The sequence below is a fragment of the Nannospalax galili genome, unplaced genomic scaffold, assembly GCF_000622305.1.
Source record: "Nannospalax galili isolate Female #2095 unplaced genomic scaffold, S.galili_v1.0 scaffold381, whole genome shotgun sequence".
In the NCBI taxonomy this organism is placed as follows: domain Eukaryota; kingdom Metazoa; phylum Chordata; class Mammalia; order Rodentia; family Spalacidae; genus Nannospalax; species Nannospalax galili.
In genome coordinates, this window is record NW_008347312.1 from 2,754,178 (window position 1) to 2,772,078 (window position 17,901).

At 42.4% G+C, this 17,901-nt stretch overlaps 1 protein-coding gene across 2 annotated transcripts in view; it reads right to left on the bottom strand.

Annotated features, from left to right (window-relative positions):
* Positions 1-5,700: 5,700 nt before the first annotated feature.
* Acsm5 (acyl-CoA synthetase medium chain family member 5) overlaps positions 5,701-17,901 on the bottom strand; it is a 44,807-nt gene continuing 32,606 nt past the window's right edge. For both annotated transcript variants that reach the window (XM_008843861.3, XM_008843862.2), the window contains exons 11-14: positions 9,968-10,095; positions 9,783-9,882; positions 6,617-6,736; positions 5,701-6,244 (exon numbers count right to left, since the gene is read on the bottom strand). In XM_008843861.3, the coding sequence (XP_008842083.1) occupies positions 6,161-6,244; positions 6,617-6,736; positions 9,783-9,882; positions 9,968-10,095 (432 nt within the window). In that variant the 3' untranslated portion in view covers positions 5,701-6,160. The remainder of the gene's footprint in view (positions 6,245-6,616; positions 6,737-9,782; positions 9,883-9,967; positions 10,096-17,901) is intronic.

Below are 17,901 nucleotides of genomic sequence, written 5' to 3' on the forward strand. Positions count from 1 at the left end.
TCCATTAGGCTATTCTTCCTGTTGCTTTATTTCCTTTGAAGGTACCCTTGCCCCATTGTAGGTGTCCATCAGAGGCATCAAAGCTATTCACCTCTTTTGGATTTAGTCTTTTCATGGACCAGAGGCAGGTATAGAGTTCACCCTTTCTTCCCTGCTTAAAGATGCTTTCAGATTTCACACACCCCATTCTCAGTCTCGATTAGACTTTGTCCATAGTCCCCCCTGTCATCTTCTCTTATGCCCTTTCCATTCCCACCAAAGCCTTTTTTCTTCTCAACAACCCCCTTTCCTACTTTTATGGCTTTTTAAATGACTCCTTGAGTTGAATCAGGTTGCTTCCATGAGCATGGCAGGTTATTTACTTGTGCAAGGGTAACTTACCAGTGGCTACACCACTGAAGAATATGACTCCCCAGCAACTCCCTGTAACTCCTCAGGGAAGGGTGGGGCCTCCTGAGTCCCTCCTCCATCCATGATGGGATGTTGATGGCTCCAGTCTTGTTCAGGTAATTACTATTGCTGTGAGTTCAGGAATGCAACAGCCGTGTCATGGGCAGAAAACAGCATTTCACATCATCCTCCCATCCTCTGCTCTTCCCTTCTTTCCACTCCCTCTTCTGCAATGTTCCTTGAGCCTTGGAGGGAGTGAATTTATGCATATAAAATTTAGAAGACAATTTAACACGATGGCCATTGGGAAGACTATTGATGACAGTCTCCCACACTTGCACACTGCATAGCACCTCCCAGCACTTTGGAAGCTAGCCAACAGGGAGGAAGCGTCCACCACGGTTTGGTGTGATTTCTCTATGTCCTGCAATCAAAGTGCGTGGTGTCTTCAGCAAAAAGTCTTACCATCTTGGTGGTTAGCGAACAGCAGCAGTTATAGTCTATATTGTTTTGGGGCTTCTGGAGGCCTTCCTTCCTGAACAATGACCTATAGAGTGGCATCTCATACCTGGCACTACGTTTCCACCACTGGTTTTCATTTAATAACCTGTGTTTCTGGAAGTATCATTATCCACCCACACAAGGTGAAATTCCATTTTCTTCTGCGTCAGCTCACACCGCCTTGTTCCTAGGCAAACCACTCTCATCGTTCCTAGGCTCCAGGAGTTGGCAGCCTGCTTATCCACAACTACTAACTTGAACCTTGCTGTGGAGAACCAAGGATCTCAAGTTTGACTAGGTTTGAGTCCAGCTTCCCTGCTCCTGAGCTGTATGCTCATAAAGAAGTGATGTTACCCCCACCCTGAACTTCAGAATGCTTGTCTGGAAAGTGGGGGTAATCAAACACATCTCTAGACATGTGGATGTTGAACTTGATGGCATACACCCAACCACAAAGCTAATGAGAATAGCCCTTGTGTAGAGCATTTCAAGATTGCTGAACTCTGAGCTAGAGGTATACTCCATGATGGAGAACTTGCCTAGCATGTGTGAGGCCCTGGGTTCCATCACTAGCACAAAACAAAACAAAACAAAACAAAACTGCTAAATTCACTTGCCTCTGAAGAGGGGAGTTAGTTGGACTTTGAACCAGGTTAAAGGTTTTTTCTTTTAAATTTGATTATTCAAGTTCATGCTACTTAGTCAAAAAGCAAATATGCAAATATGAAAGAATTTGTTAAATTCTGCAAACACCCATTAAATCAAAGCCAATACAACTTTGAATAAGAGACTTGGAGGGGATGTCTTGACTCAGGCTCTAACTCCTGCACAGACAGAAGGTCTTGGGGTCATTCCTTCTGATCTCATGGATGGAGGATTAGGGGGTATGGTTCAGGAAGAGCATTTAAGATCACATGAATTCAAGAACACACAGCAAGGTCATTCGTTCTCCCAGAACGTAGGACAAGAAGACCTGCAGAGCCATTTGATAAGGGGCTTCTAGAGTCAGTTCTCAGAAGCCAAGCCAAGGAACCCTGTCGTCATTGGGATTGTTGTTGATAACTCAACAGATACTTATCAAGTAGTCATAGGGGTGACAAATACATTCTTTCTAGTTTGGAAGTAAGACAAATAATAACATGTAAAATAATTCAGTTAATTTTGGATACTGGTAAACTTGAGTCAGAGGTCAGCTCACGATACATCTTTACTTAGAACCCACCAGTGATTCTTGATCTGTCATAGAAAATTAAAAATCAACATTTTGGCATAATCATAGAAGGATCTTTATGGCCATCACACTCACTTTTCTTATCCTGTCCCATCACCCCTTGCTCTCTTCACAACAGCAAATATTGCTTTCTTCGTGTTCCTTGAAGGCACACCTCACCCTAGGACCTTTGCACATATGGCTCTTTCTTTTCAGATTGCTTCCCCCACCAGGTATCTGCTTGAATTCATCCTTCTAAACCTTTGAATATTTGCCAGAAATATTTTTTTGTCACCATCTCAATAAAGCTTACCTTGGTCACCTTAGAATGGAAACTCCCCTCCAGACTGGCGTTTCTCCCTTCCTTCCCTCACTCCCTATTTCAGGGTACTGTGCTTCTTATTTCTAATCATCTAACATCATAGAATGTAATTTTTATTCATTTTCTGCCTCTGTCGCCTTCCTTTGGAATGTAAGCTTTGCAAGGACAGAGATCTCTGCCTGTCTGTTCATTGAGTTACTGATAGAATCTATCCTAGAACATTCTATAGACACCTGAGTATATAAATTAGCTGCACAAGAAAATGAACATTGTGAAGTGTTAGTGAATGTGACCACAAAGTGTGTAGCTGCATGTGTGTGTTTGTGTACATTTTTGCCATGCATGCCTTATTCTATGTATGAGTGTTCATGTGTATACTCTCTCGCTTTTGTGGTGTTAGGGATTGAACCTAAGGCTTTCTATGAACCAGGTAAATGCTCTACCACTGAACCACATCTCCAGCCCCCTCTTTTGACTTCCTTATTTTGAGACAGGGTCTCATTAAGTCTCCCAGGCTGTCCTTGAATTTACTCTGTAACACAGTCAGGACCCGAACTTGCCACCCTCCCTCACCCCTGGCCTCAACTTCCCAAGTACTTGGGATTATAAGATTGCTTGCATTCAGGGTCCTTAAAGAAGTGATTAACCTAAGGTGAGATTATAGGCATCCAAATGTCATTTTAACGGGGCATGACGGATGTCCTTATAAGAAGAGGAGATGGAGATACAGGTACGTATGCAGGAAGGAAACAGCATCAGAGGCACATGCAATCCAAGGAAAGGTCTCAGGGTGGAGCCAATTTACCAACACTTTGGTGTTAGGCTTGTTACCAGAACTGTGAGGAAGTGGACCTCTGTTATTTAAACCACCCAGGCCTGGGATTTGCTTATAGCAGCCCTGGAAAACTCACACAGGTTGACTTTTCTTACTACTGTATGCACAGGTTCCGACACTAAGTAGGTGTTCAATAAATACACATTATCTAGTGAAGGGAAATGCTGGATTTCGGGCAGAGGGCGCTTGTATTGCCTTGAGTTTCCATCAGCTTCTCCCTCTTGGGGTTAGTCTGAGGTGTCCAGGGCCAAGCCTTTCAGATTTGGAACCTGAAACATGGCTTTTGGTCATTGTGTCTTTTAGGATAATACATAATACCAGCAACTGAGATTGGTGTGTGAAGGGAGCTGGAATTGAGGTGTAGATGTTTTGGGAGGAGTTTTGTTTGTTTTGAGACAGGGTTTCCCTGTAGCCACAGCTGGCCTGGAACTCAACATCTAGCCCAAGCCGGTCTTGATCTCACAGGGATCTGTCTGCCTCTGCTTGCCCAGTGTGGGGATTAAAGACATGCGCTACCTTTCCTGGTGATTGTTTCAGTTTTTTTCCCCTCATTTTAAAAGAAGATATTTATTTATTTATTTATTTATTTATTTATTTATTTTGGTCCTTTTGAAACATGGTCTCTGCATAGCCACAGCTGGTCTGGAACTCATTATGTAGACAAGGCTGGCCTTGATCTCACAGAGATCCATCTGCCTCTGCCTCCTGAATGCTGGGATTAAAGGCATGTGCCACCGTGCCCGGCTATTTTATTTTTTTAATTGTATGTGTGTGTGTGTGACTGAATGTGGGCATGTGCACCTGAGTGCAGCCACCCATGGAGGCCAGAAGAAGACTTCAGATCCCCTGGAGCTGGAGTTACAGGCAATTGTGAGCTGCCTGATGTAGGATAGGAACTGTTGAACTCTGGTCCTCTGGAAGAGCAGTACATACTCTTTGTAACTGAACATCTCTCCAGCCTCAATTATTTCTTGTTCTTCTCCACTTCTATATTGTGTGTGTGTGGGGGGGCACAAGTGTCACGGCATGTGTGTAGGGGTCAGAGGACACCTTGGGAGAGCTGGCTCTTTCCTTCCACCATGTGTGTCTCTCCGGCCCTGTTGTTGTTGGTTTCTGTGTGCGTGTGTGTGTATGTGTGTGTGTGTGTCTGTGTGTGTGTGTGTGTATGTGTGTGTGTGTCTCTGTGTGTGTGTGTGTGTCTGTGTGTGTGTGTGTCTCTGTGTGTGTATGTGTGTGTGTGTGTGTGTGTGTGTGTGTGTGTCTCTCTGTGTGTGTCTGTGTGTGTGTGTGTGTATGTGTGTGTGTGTCTCTGTGTGTGTGTGTGTGTCTGTGTGTGTGTGTGTCTCTGTGTGTGTATGTGTGTGTGTGTGTGTGTGTGTGTGTGTGTGTCTCTCTGTGTGTGTCTGTGTGTGTGTGTGTGTATGTGTGTGTGTGTCTCTGTGTGTGTGTGTGTGTCTGTGTGTGTGTGTGTCTCTGTGTGTGTATGTGTGTGTGTGTGTGTGTGTGTGTGTGTGTGTCTCTCTGTGTGTGTCTGTGTGTGTGTGTGTGTATGTGTGTGTGTGTCTCTGTGTGTGTGTGTGTGTCTGTGTGTGTGTGTGTCTCTGTGTGTGTATGTGTGTGTGTGTGTGTGTGTGTGTGTGTGTGTCTCTCTGTGTGTGTCTGTGTGTGTGTGTGTGTATGTGTGTGTGTCTCTGTGTGTATGTGTGTGTGTGTGTGTGTACATGGATGCACATGCACATGTACACGTATGTGTATGGAGGCCAGAGACTGATGCTGGGTGTCCTCCACCACCGTGCTCCACTTTATTTTTTTGAGATAGGGTCTCTCCTTGCGCCCGGAGCTCACAAATTGACTAGACTGACTAGCCAGCAAGCTCTAGGGATCCTCCTGTCTCTGCCTCACACTGCAAGACTAGGGTTATAGATATGCACAATTGCATCCAGCCTTTACCCCAGTGCCGAGGATCTGAACTCATGTCCTCATGCTGTACAGCAAGCACTTTACCGACTGAACCAATCTCCTTAGCCCTGGACCACTGTTTTTTGGAAACAAGTTCTTCATTAAAATTGTTGTATCTACTTATTAAGAAAACTTGGAAGATAATAGAAATATATAGAGAAAAGGGAAAAAGTAACTGTCTATTGTCTTCACTCCTTACTCAAGTCTCAGGACAATTGCTACTAATATCTCCTCCCTGTTGACTTCCCAGCCATAGCTTTCCTGTTTCAGAGCAACGATTCCTTAGCATACAAACTATTTCAAATTTTAAACTTAATATAGCTTATGTTTTCCCCAAGACATAATAAACTGCCCTTAAATATCCTGATAGTTATAGAATAGGCTGAGTTCATGTTAATTGATTGAATCATTTCCCTATTGTTTAGACATTGATTTTTTTGTGTGTTTTTTTCAAACAATGCTTCACCAAATGTCTCTGTGCATCACACATTTTCTACATTTTGAATATTTTCTTTTATTGTGATTCCTAAAGACAGAATTTCTAAGCAAAAGGGTATGATTGTTTCCAAGTGGATGCTCATCCGAAGGGTTAAGCTTTACATTCCCACTGGCAGAATGAGAACACAGGTGCCCCAAGGCTATGGTGAGCTGTCTGTCCTGGGAACAGCTGAAAGCAATTAGTAAAACCAATGGCTGGCTGGTGGATTAGGATGCTTCCAGACAGACATGGAGGGAAGCATTTGTTAGATTGGCGGTGGCTGTATGCTTTGGCTCAGTGATACTCTTGCCTTTTCCAACATCATCCGCAATGGCTGTTTAGAAGCTGAGTGTCTTTGATGCCTTTGATTTGAAGGAATGGTGCTCTGTGCAGGGGCTAAGCAATCATCCCACCTTTTCCTCTTGGAATCTCCAGAGCACTGTGGGGGGCTTCTGTGATTACACCTCATCTCCCCCACTCTTGGTTTCTCAATATACTTCTTTGGATTTTTCCAGAAACAGTCTTTGGCAGTTCTGAGACAAAAGCCACCTAGTGACCAAACACAGTTACGATTATGCTTAGAGACCATCACTTCTCAGAATGACTATTGCCTTGACCCATTACCCTCTGCTACTTCATTGGGAAGCTTCCAGGATTCAGGGTTTTCTCCAAGTGACAATAGCCCAAACTGCATCTCACATCCGACCCCACCCTCGTGCATCTCATCCTCAGGTTAATTCATAGAATAAGAGCATAATGTACTCTGGGGAGGGTCCAGCAAAGCAAGAGGCAGACTTCGCTGAAGAGCAATGGGGTGGGGGTATGTCGATTTCTGACACAGAGTCCAGTCCTACACGGGAGGTCAGGGAGCATGCACCCATATGACTTCCCAACTTATGTTTTAGGATGCCAAGTGTTTACCTTCCTGGGATACTTGTATGGAGCAGTCACTCTCTTCACATGCTCCTGAAGTTCCTTGGTCAGTGTCTCTGGGTCATGAGAAGAGTAGGCTGGAGAAAGGACTATAAATGCCTTCACCACCTGCAAGGGGAGACCCAAGAAGGATCAAGCCTTCAGGAATGATGCTTTTTCTCCCTAAGATAGACATAAGCACCCTCCTTCACCAGCTCATCATGAAGCCTCTCTCGGTTCCTTGGGCATACACAACCGGTGAAGTGCACAGTACTAGTTCTCCTGGCTGCCTGCCTTTCCAGAATCAACAACTGAAAACACTGGCTTTGTGAAGTGATGTCAGAACTTCCTTTCCAATCTACTTCCCATCCTTACAATGGAGTGATTAGGAGCCAGCATTGGCCTTCTTTTATTTTAATTAAAAAAATTATTTTATGTGTATGCCTGCCTGTAGGTAAGTGTACCCGTGTCATGCAGTGCCCACGGAGGACAAAAGAGACTGTCAGATCCTCTGGAACTGGAGTTACGGACAGTTGTTAGCTGCCATGTAGGTGCTGGGATTCGAACCTGGGTGTTCTGCAAGAACAGTCAGTGTTCTTAACTGCTGTGCTATCTCTCCAGCCCCAGCATTGACCTTCTTAAGATGAACATGCACTGGAGTAAGAAGCCTTACAAATGCCCATGGTATTTGCTTCTAGGTTTTCCTGCAGGAAAACAATGTGACTGTGAGGCTTTGGAACATACACATGGGAATGTTTCCCATCAGTCAACATGGAGCTACTTCTGTTCCAGGCATTCTGAGGAACATTCCGCACTTTGACTTTCTCTGACCAGATTTGATTTCTGGAGGGAATAAGGGTTAGAAACATGGTATCTGGGCTGGTGAGATGGCTCAGTGGGTAAGGCTGTTTGACACTGAGCCTGATGACCTGAGTTTGAGGCCCAGAACCCACACGGTGGAAGGTGAAAACCAACTCCTACAAGTTGTCCTCCAACCTCCACATATACTCTGTGGCACATGCATGCACATACACAACAGATATATTTGAAAATATCTTCAAAACGTGGTTTCTGGAAGGAATGGAAGATTTCGAAAGGCCACTTAGATGCTGATATATACCAACATTAAACTCTGCTTTAAAAAAGTTTAATATTCCCACAGAGGCCAGAAGAGGACACTGGATGCCCTGGAACTGGTATTCCAGATAGTTGTTATCAGCCATATGGATATAGGGAACAGAGTCCAGGTTCTCTGCAAGAACGGCCAGTGGCATGCACTGGTGCACTTATAAACATGCAGGCAAACACTCATACATAAAATAAAAATAAATTAAAAAAATTTTTAAAAAGAATGTTTTTTTTTTTTGAGACTCTAGATAGGCTGACTAGACCTCAGTGGATGGACTTGCACTGGGGAACATCTGGGGACACAGACTTGACACATTGGTCCTTAACATGGATGACAGAGTTTCAGTGGGGGCTATGGAAGGGTGCTAGTGGAGATGGGAGAATAAAGATTGTTAAGAAAAAAAAGAGTTCATATTTGGGGACATATAGAAATGAAAGCAACTCTGCACCTTGCTAAGGGTGGTTCGTTGTCCCCACACACTTCCAAAGGTAGGAAGCTCACTGTCAATTCATGTTCAGAAAATCTGGATTTTAGGAAGAGCATTCTTTATTGTAATAACCATTAAGCATTGACTGAGTACTTTCTGTATGCCAGACCATGTTCTAAGTACTCTACACAGCTTAACTTTGAGTAGACAGCCATTTGTCATAGCTCCAGTCAGTTCATAGCATGCAGAACAGCATGTCCTTTTGCAGGTGTCATTTCTCTAGTACATGGATGCAAGTCACACCTCCCTCATCTTATGTTAGTGATCTCAAATTTTACTGGGGAGTTACCTGACAAAGGGCTACAGACTAAAGCTGATGGTTGGGGACACATCTGCAGTCAATCTGACTCAGGGAATCTGACTTGAAGTCTCCAAATCTCTATTATTTTTCACTTTTTTGAAATTTATTCTCTGATAGTTTTATATATGTATACAATGTATTTAGGTTATATCTATCCCCTGCTACTCCCCCAACTCCTCCCAGATGCCCTACATCTTCTTCCCAATGTCAAGTCCTTCCCCATCACTGAGTACAACTAATGTTGTCCATATGTGCGTGGGTGTAGGGCCATCCACTGGAGCATAGACAATCTACCAGGGTCCACACCACCAAAGAAAACTGACTCTCCCACCCCTAGCAGCTATGAACTGCCAATACCTCCTCAGCTAGGGAGTAGGGTCTTGTGAGCACCTCCCTTTATCCATGTATGAATCTGTATTTTCAATAAGAACCCAACTATGAATATTCTAGGCACCAGACTTTGAGAATCCCTCTTCTATCATGATGCTTCCAAGAGGCAAATTAACATTGCTCTAACTTCCACATAATAACTGCTTTGCATTTACTATCATGCTGGATTAACAGCTAGCATTTAGAGTTGAAGTGATCACTACACGCTCATGGTTTGAATGCTTGTTCCCAGGCTCTTGGCACTGTTTTGGGGATTCTGTAAACGTTGGGAGGTGGGGTCTAGCTGGTAGAAGTAGATCACTAGGAGTAGATCTTTGAAGGCTATACAAAGCCCTTGGTTTCTGCCTGGTTCTCAGCTTCCTGGCCTGCTGTGACGTTAACAGCTTCCGCCACACACTCCTACTGCCATGAACTGAGCTGTCCTACAATTTGTATTTCTCTTGCGAAGTTCCAGTCTATTAAATATTTTAGGATCATCTGGAAGCATATTCTGTCTTCCTTCAAGTTGGCTATCCTTCTTAGTCACAGCCTCATTGATCATTTTTGGTGAGGATGGATGATTGAGCCTGTGCTTGACACTGAGATCTCTGGTCCAATAAGCAGCTTTACTTGGATCCAGTTTGATATCTGCCTCAAACTAAAGCTTTGTATTTTCCCAACTGTGTCTTTGTAGAGTGTATTTACATTTTTAAAGGCATAAGACTAATGCTTAATCAAAAGGAATGTGTGACTGACGGTGGTGTTTCAACTTTGTGGTAATGGGGGTAGGGATAAAACACAAAGGGGAGGGATCTGGACATTCCTGCTTATTCCACTGGGCACTAATGGGTAAGAAAATCAAGGCCATGCTCTTGACCTGACTGCATACCTCCCCCCGAATAGGGTCTGGGCTGCTGACCACAGCAGACTCAACGACAGCTGGATGCTCAGCAAGGGCGCTCTCCACCTCAACAGGCCCAATCCGGTAGCTGGAAGAGAAAAGTAAACTTTTCTAAGTGGTTTTCCTTCCCCTACAGAACCTCAAAAAGAGGAAGAAAAGGAAGGGATCTTGACCTTGAAGAGTTGATTACATCATCATTTCTCCCTATGAACCAATAGTAGCCATCCTTGTCTACATGGGCTCTGTCCCCAGTGATGTAAAAGTCTCCTCGCTCTGATGCAGCTGTCTTCTCAGGACTGTCCTGGAAGACAAAGAAGTATCACATAGGACCATTTGGACACAACTGCTTAGGCTAGCCACTGCCTGAGATGCCCCGTGCAGGGAACGGCGAGCCCTAAACAGGTAGTCTAGTGGTTCCCAAGGCTCACACTGTCTAGAATTTCTTCCTGGGCAGGCAGCTGTAGTCCTGGAGAGTTGTGAGTCTCTCTTTTAACTGGAAGACAGGAAGGGAACTAAGGAAGGGAACTAGGAAGCATAGTTGAATTCAGGAGTGTGCACACAGGGCTCTGAATAAAATCCTGAGGGTAGAAGGCAGAAAGCAAAAGGTTGGTTGAAAAGTCCATAAAGTAAAGAAAAAAGTAGGCCACAATTCTAAAAATCATTTTTTGTGTGTACATATCATATATGTGTGTATGGTGTACATGCCTGGTATGTGTGAATGTGGACATATGCATGCCATGGCACATGTGTGGCAGTCAGAGGACAATCTTGGGTGTCAGTCCTCGCCTCCCACCTTGTTTTGCCTACTGTCTAAGCCAGGCTGTCTCACCAGGGAGCTTCCAGAGTCTCCTGTTTCCACCTTCCATCTCCTTGTAGGAGCTGGCTGTCGGATATAAACACTACAGTGTCCAGCTCTGTGAGGGCTCTGGGGGTTCAAATTCAGGTTCACACATTTGTATGCTGAGTAAGTTTTACTCAGGAAGCCATCTCTCTAGCTCAATTCTAAAACTTTAAAAGAAAACATTACCATTTGTTAACAGAAAGAAAAAATTACTATGTATGCAAAAATATGGATAACTGACAGCCACATTACCCTGACTCTAAGACACACCAAAGTGATCTTTTATGATTCCATGGATAAAGTTCTTCTTAAAAATGCCAAAGATGGGGGCCAGCATCTTTCCTGGCTAAGTTCGGCCATGCCTACTGCACCTTGATTCCCCCAGCCTTATTCACTCTCCCAGCTCCCCCACCCTGTCTCTCCTTCTAGCGTGGGCATTGGCCCATTTCTTTTCTAGGCACCCCAGACCTCTGGACTTCCCTGTTGGCCCAGACTCCCCATTGCTTCCTTACCCTTTGCATCCAGACCAAGCCAATTACTTGGTCTAGTCCTCAGGAGCCCTTGCTTGGTCCCTCCTCCACCTCACCTTTGCCTGCCTAAGACAGGTCCTCATCCAAGGCCAGCCCAGCCCCCAACTTCCTGAGGCCAGCATTTTTCCTGGAGGGATCCAGGCCTTAGGAGAAAGCCTGAGAGCATCTGATCCTCACCCGACTTGGGCCTCTGTGAGAACTCTTGAGCCATAGGACAAAAGCCATCCAGCCCCTCCAGTATAAAATCAAAAGAGAGAACCTGAAGCCTAGACCAACCAGCTTTTCCTGCCCAACAAGTAAACCACAAAGGCACATAAGTTTAAAAAAAGAAGCAGACCTAAACTCAACAAAGGAAGGCTTTAGTCTCACACAAGAATCAGAAACTACAAAAGAAATCCACATGTCAAAGTCACAGCAAAAAAATAATAACATGAAAAAACCAAAATAATATATCCCCACCAAGTACCAACAGTCCTCTACAGGAGTACAATGAGAACCCCCTAGAGATAACTAACACAGGACATGGAATTCAAAAAAACAGTTATAAAGATGATAAAAGAATTTAGTGAATTTAAAGAATACACAAACAAAGAAATCAAAGAACTGAAAGAAGAGAGGGATAAACTTCTGAATGAATTCAGAAAAGAGTTAGAAATATTGAAGACTACTCAGGCTGAAAAGAAGAAGGAAGTGAAACACTCAATAAACCAATTAGAAATGACAGGAGAAAGCCTCACCAATGGGATGAATGAAATGGAAAACAGAGTATCATGACTGGAAGATAAAGTGGACGAACTAGACCACTCAAGCAAAGATCATGAACAATTTAGGAAAACGGAAGAATGGAATATACAGTAATTGTATGACACCATAAAAAGACCAAACTTATGAATCATAGGCATACAGGAAGGATAATGGTATGGACCAGATCTTCAACAGGATTGTCAAACAAAAGTTCCCAAAATTAAAGAAAGACATGCCCATACAAATACAAGAAGCACACAAAACACCAAATAGACAGGACCAGAAAAGAAACTCTCCATGGCACATCATAGTAAAAACACTAAACATACAGAACAAAGGATACTGAAATCTTCAAAAGAAAAACAACAAGTCACATATAAAGGAAAACACATCAGGATTACAGCTGACTTTTCTGTGCAAATTATGAAAGCCAGAAGAGCCTGAACCAAAGTATTCCCAATTCTAAATGACCACAGATGCCAAACCAGATTACTTTACCCAGCGAAAATGTCTATTATAGTCAAAGGGGAAAGAAAAACCTTCCATGACATAAAGAGGCTGAAAGAATGCATGTCCATAAAACCAGCCCTTCAGAGAGTTTGTGAAGCAATACAAAGAGCTGAAGAAAGGAATGACTACACCCAAGGGGTAACAGAAAGAAACTCAATGAAGGTATAACTGTGGAAACTCACAGCTACACCAAGAATGCGAATAAAAATCAAAATGACAGGAATCAATATACACCTTTCATTAATAACTTTAAATATCAATGGACTGAACTCCCCAGTCAAAAGACACAGACTAGTTGAATGGATTAAGAAACAAACCCATCTTTTTGTTGTCTGAAAGAAACCCATTTCACTTTCATGGACAGGCACTACCTTAAGGTGAAAGGATGGAAAAAAATATTCCAAGTGAATGGTACTAAGAAAAAAGAAGGAGTTGCAATTCTAATATCTGACAAAGTAGACTTCTAACTGAAACTAATCAGAAGAGATAAAGAGGGTCACTTCATTCCAATCAAAGGAACAATGGACCAAGAAGATATTACAATCATGAACATATATTCACAAAACTCTGGTGTACCCCCCAACTTCATAAAAACAGTACTACAGGACTTTAAGACCCAGATTAATCCCAACTCATTGATAGCAGGGGACGTCAATACCCCATTGTCTCCATTAGATAGGTCAACAGGACAGAGAATTAACAGAGAGACATCTGAATTAAACAATACCACACATAAAATGGGCCCATCAGACATCTACTGAATAGTCCAACCAAGCACCAAAGAATATACTTTCTACTCAGTGCCCCATGGAACTTTCTCCAAAATCGATGACATACTGAGGCACAAAACAAGCCTCAACAAATACAAAAAGATTGAAATAATTCCATGCATTCTATCAGACCACAATGCAATAAAGCTTCACAGATCCTAGTAACAACATGAACACATGGAGATTAAACAACACACTCCTGAATGACAAATGTGTCAAAGGAGAAATTAAGAAAGAAATAAAAGTATTCCTGGAACCAAATGAAAAGGGCAATACAATACAATAAAACCTCTGGGACACGCTGAAAACAGTCCTTAGAGGGAAGTTTATAGCTCTAAGTGCCGACATCAAAAAATCAGAAAGAACACAAATAAATGACTTACCATTGCAACTCAACACATTTGAAAAGCAACAGCAAATGAAACCCAAACCCAGCAGACAAGAAGAAATAACAAAAAAATCAGGGCAGAAATTAATGAAATTGAAACAAAGAGAAGAATACAAAGGATCAACAATTCCAAGAGCTGGTTCTTTGAAAAGATAAACAAGATTGAGAGACCCTTAACCCAGTTAACCAAAAGAAAGAAAGCACCTCCGAATCAAAAAAAATTAGAGATGAAAGGGGAAACACCACAACAGACACCAAAAAGAACCAGAACATTATAAGGGAATACTTTAAAAACCTATATGCTTCTAAATTTGAAATCCTAAAAGAAATAGAAACGGGTATCTAAAAGCATGGGAACCACCAAAACTAGGCTAAGAAGTGATCAACAACTTTTTTTTTTTTTTTTTAGTGAACCAATGAGTTTATTGGGTTATTTACAGAAGTATGGGTGAAGGGTTGCTTAGAGGAGCAGAAATGACTCATAGACAGCTGCATAACCAAAGCCCATGCCAGCATGATGACAGTTCATGAAAGATGGAAACAGAATGTACTGCACAGCCTACAGGAAGCTCAACAGGTTGGAAAGTGTCCTTTCCAGGTAGCTGTCTGAGCCTCTTCTAAACAGCCCAGTTTGTATAAGAGCCTCTCAAAATTCCTTAGGGCTTATATATACTTGGGGAGGGAGGGGCCTAGTGCATCTGGAGAGTTTCAGGGACTTCCTGAAGCTATTGAATTGTTTGCTTCCTGTTTACTAATGAATTTCCATGCAAGATGGAATGTTTTACACATACACACTTTTTAGAACTTCCTGTGATCCCTTCTAACATGGAAGGTTTTATGTTGGAGGAAATTGTTACACAAGGAGGGTTTTAGAATCATCCAGGGTGAACAAAAGTTGGCATTTATTGATTAATCAGAAAGGCAAGATGTACATGAAGAGTGCATCCGAGAGCCTCAGCAGGAGCTGTGCCTGTGACTTGAGGCTTTGAAGCTACTAACTGCAGCTAAGTTTTGATATTAGTGTGTGTGTGTGTGTGTGTGTGTGTGTGTGTGTGTGTGTGCTAGTGCACACCTGCTCCTCTACAGAACTCTGTCCTTGAGAGAAAGCTTTTTAGGTACACTGTGCAGGCTCATAGACAGAGGAGCAACGAGGACATCTCTTTCAAAGGGGTTCTTATTTATGACATAAAGACTTAAGGCATAGCATTAGCCATTTTAACAATCTTGTTTGTGATGCTTCTCAGGAAGGGAGTGCAGTTCTTTTGTAAGTGGTCTAGTGAGTTGTGTCAAAATTCCTGGGTGTCAGCCAGGGAAAGATGGAAATCAGAACCGAGAGAGGGTTTCCTTTCACTTCTCACGTTCCCTCCTTTTCCTAACTAGCTATCCTGCCTCAGTTATTATGAGACTGGGATTTCCCAGACACATCTTATCAGGTGACTTCCTGGTCCATCTCTTGCCAAGTCAGTATTTCCCAATATACATGTGGTACTGATACCTCTTCCACTGGAGGGCAGCATCTAATGTCCAACTGGCTTTTGTGAAGTGGGGGTAATACCCAGAAAATCATCTTTCCTGCTAGCCTTTATGTAATGGTTGCTTGAGGTTTGCAGTCTGTGATCCCATCCCCAACGATGACTTTCCCAGGGATGACAGGGAGCATAAAGGATCTACCTGTCTTACACCATGGGAACATGCTTATTGTTGTGTAGGTCATACAGGGAATGTGGTACCCTGATGGGACTGGAATCCTACTGAATTTCTACACTGGAACATTTTTCTAAAGCCACAATAGTTCCTGCATGTATCTGGGTTGTTCCATTTTCAGATGTCCATGGTGGTGAAGTCTTTCTGGAATCCATGTCTGGGAAACAGCAGTTCAGTGTGGTCAACTGGCCACACTGGAGTAACCCCTCTGCTCTGGCTGATGTGGCCTAGGTCACCACATTGCACAGCCTGGGCTGCTGATAAGAGTCTCCTCCTGACCGCTGCTTCATTCATTCTGTTTATTCTTTGGGTGATGTCTGTGATTTGGCACATTCTCACATCTGAAGTGGACCCCAGGTCCTATTCCGCAATTGACTCAATAAACAATCATAGCAATTTGCTGAGCACATGCTAGGTCAACCATGGTTCCATCCAAGCTCCCTTTCAAATCAAATGATTTTGTTGTTTTGCTTTGCCATGGAATCAACACAAACAATGACTCAGTCTGCTTTTGAGTCTGTGAACTGCTGTCACAGTTCCTGTCCAGGCACAGCAGAGCCCTTAGTGGCCCAATCCTTAGTGTGTCCATCACTGGACCCTAGAGTAGCCCATTTACACAAGTCTATGAGTCTATACTCATGTTAGGGAGTTATTGTTAGAAAGGGCTGTACAGCCCTGAGTTCTGTAACATCTAGAGAAATTGAAACAGTAACACAAAACCTCCTGGCTAAAAAATGTCCATGACTAGATGGATTTACAGCAGAATCGTACTAGACATTTAAAAAAGATCTACATCCAATACTACTTAATTTATTCAAAAAGATAGAAATGGAGGGAGAAATTCCAAATTCCTTCCATGAAGCCAGCACCACTCTAATACCCAAACCAGGTCAAGATACAACCAAAAAAGAAAACTATAGTCCCATATCCTTAATGAACATAGATGCAAAAATTCTCAACAAAATACTTGCAAACAGCATACAGACACACATCAAAAAGATCAAAAAGATCATCCACCATGATCAAGTTGGCTTTATTCCAGAGATGCAGGGATGGTTCAATATATGTAAATAAATAAATGTCATAAATCAAGGGCTGGAGAGATGGCTCAGTGGTTAAGAGCACTGACTACTCTTGCAGAGGGCCTGGGTTCGATTCCAGCACCCACATGGTGGATATGAACCATCCTTAACTCCAGTTCCAGGGGAATCCGAAGCCCTCTTCTGACCTCCACTTCATTACATGACACGGGTGCACTCACTTACATGCAGGCAATACACTTATACATATAAAATAAAAATAATAAATAAAATATTTTAAAAAATAAATAAATGTCATAAATCATATAAATGGACTCAAAGACAAGAACCACATAGTCATCTCAACAGACGCAGAGAAGGCCTTTGACAAAATTCAACACGCATTTTTTTATGTTCAAAGTCCTAGAGGGCATTGGACTTGAAGGGAACATACCTCAACATAATTAAAGCTGTATACAACAAACGCACAGCCAACATCATTCTAAACAGAGAAAAACTGGAAGCATTCCCATTAAAATCAGGAACCAGACAAGGATGTCCACTATCTCCACTCCTTTTCAACACAGTGCTTGAAACTCTTCAAGAGCAGTAAGACAAGAGAAGGAAATTAAAGGAGTAATAATTGGAAAAGAAGAGATCAAATTATCCCTTTTTGCAGACGATACAATATTATATATAAAAGATACCAAAAAATTCCACCAGAAAACTCCTACAAATGCTTAACATGTTCAGTAAAGTGGCTGGTTACAAAATTAATCTACAAAAGTCTGTAGTTTTTCTCTATACCAATAACAAGCAATCAGAGAAAGAGTATATAGAAACACTACCTTTCACAGTAGGCTCAAAAAAAAAATCTTGGAATAAACCTGAACAAAGATATTAAAGTCTTCTACAATGAAAATTTTAAATCTTTAAAGAAAGAGATTGAGGAAGACATCAGAAGATGGAAGGACCTCCCATGCTCATGGATTGGAAGAATTAATATTGTGAAAAGGACCACCCTACAAAAGGCCATTTATAGATTAAATGCAATGAAAATCTCCATGACATTCTTCACAGAATTGGAAAAAACCATCCTAAGATTCATATGGAAGCACAAAAGAACACAGATAGCCAAAGCAACCCTGACCACTAAGAGCAATGCCAGGGGGATTACTATACCAGAGTTTAAACTGTGTTACAGAGCTATAGTCATAAAAACATCATAGTACTGGCACAAAAATAAACCTGTAGATCAATGGAACAAAATTGAAGACCCGAATATGAGTACATGCAATTTCAGCCACCTGATATTTGACAAAGGGGCCAAGAACATTCATGAAAGGAAAGACTGTGTGTTCAGCAAATGGTGCTGGCAAAACTGGATCTGCACCTGAAGAAGAATGAAACTAAACCCCTATCTTTCACCTTGCACAAAAGTCAACTCCACATGGATCAAAGACCTCAATGTGAAGCCTGAAACTCTGAAACTATTAGAAGAAAACGTTGGCAAAAACCTAAAAGATATAGGCATAGGAAAGGATTTTCTAAACCGGACATCAATTGCTCAGGAAACAAGGTCAAGAGTCAACAAATGGGGC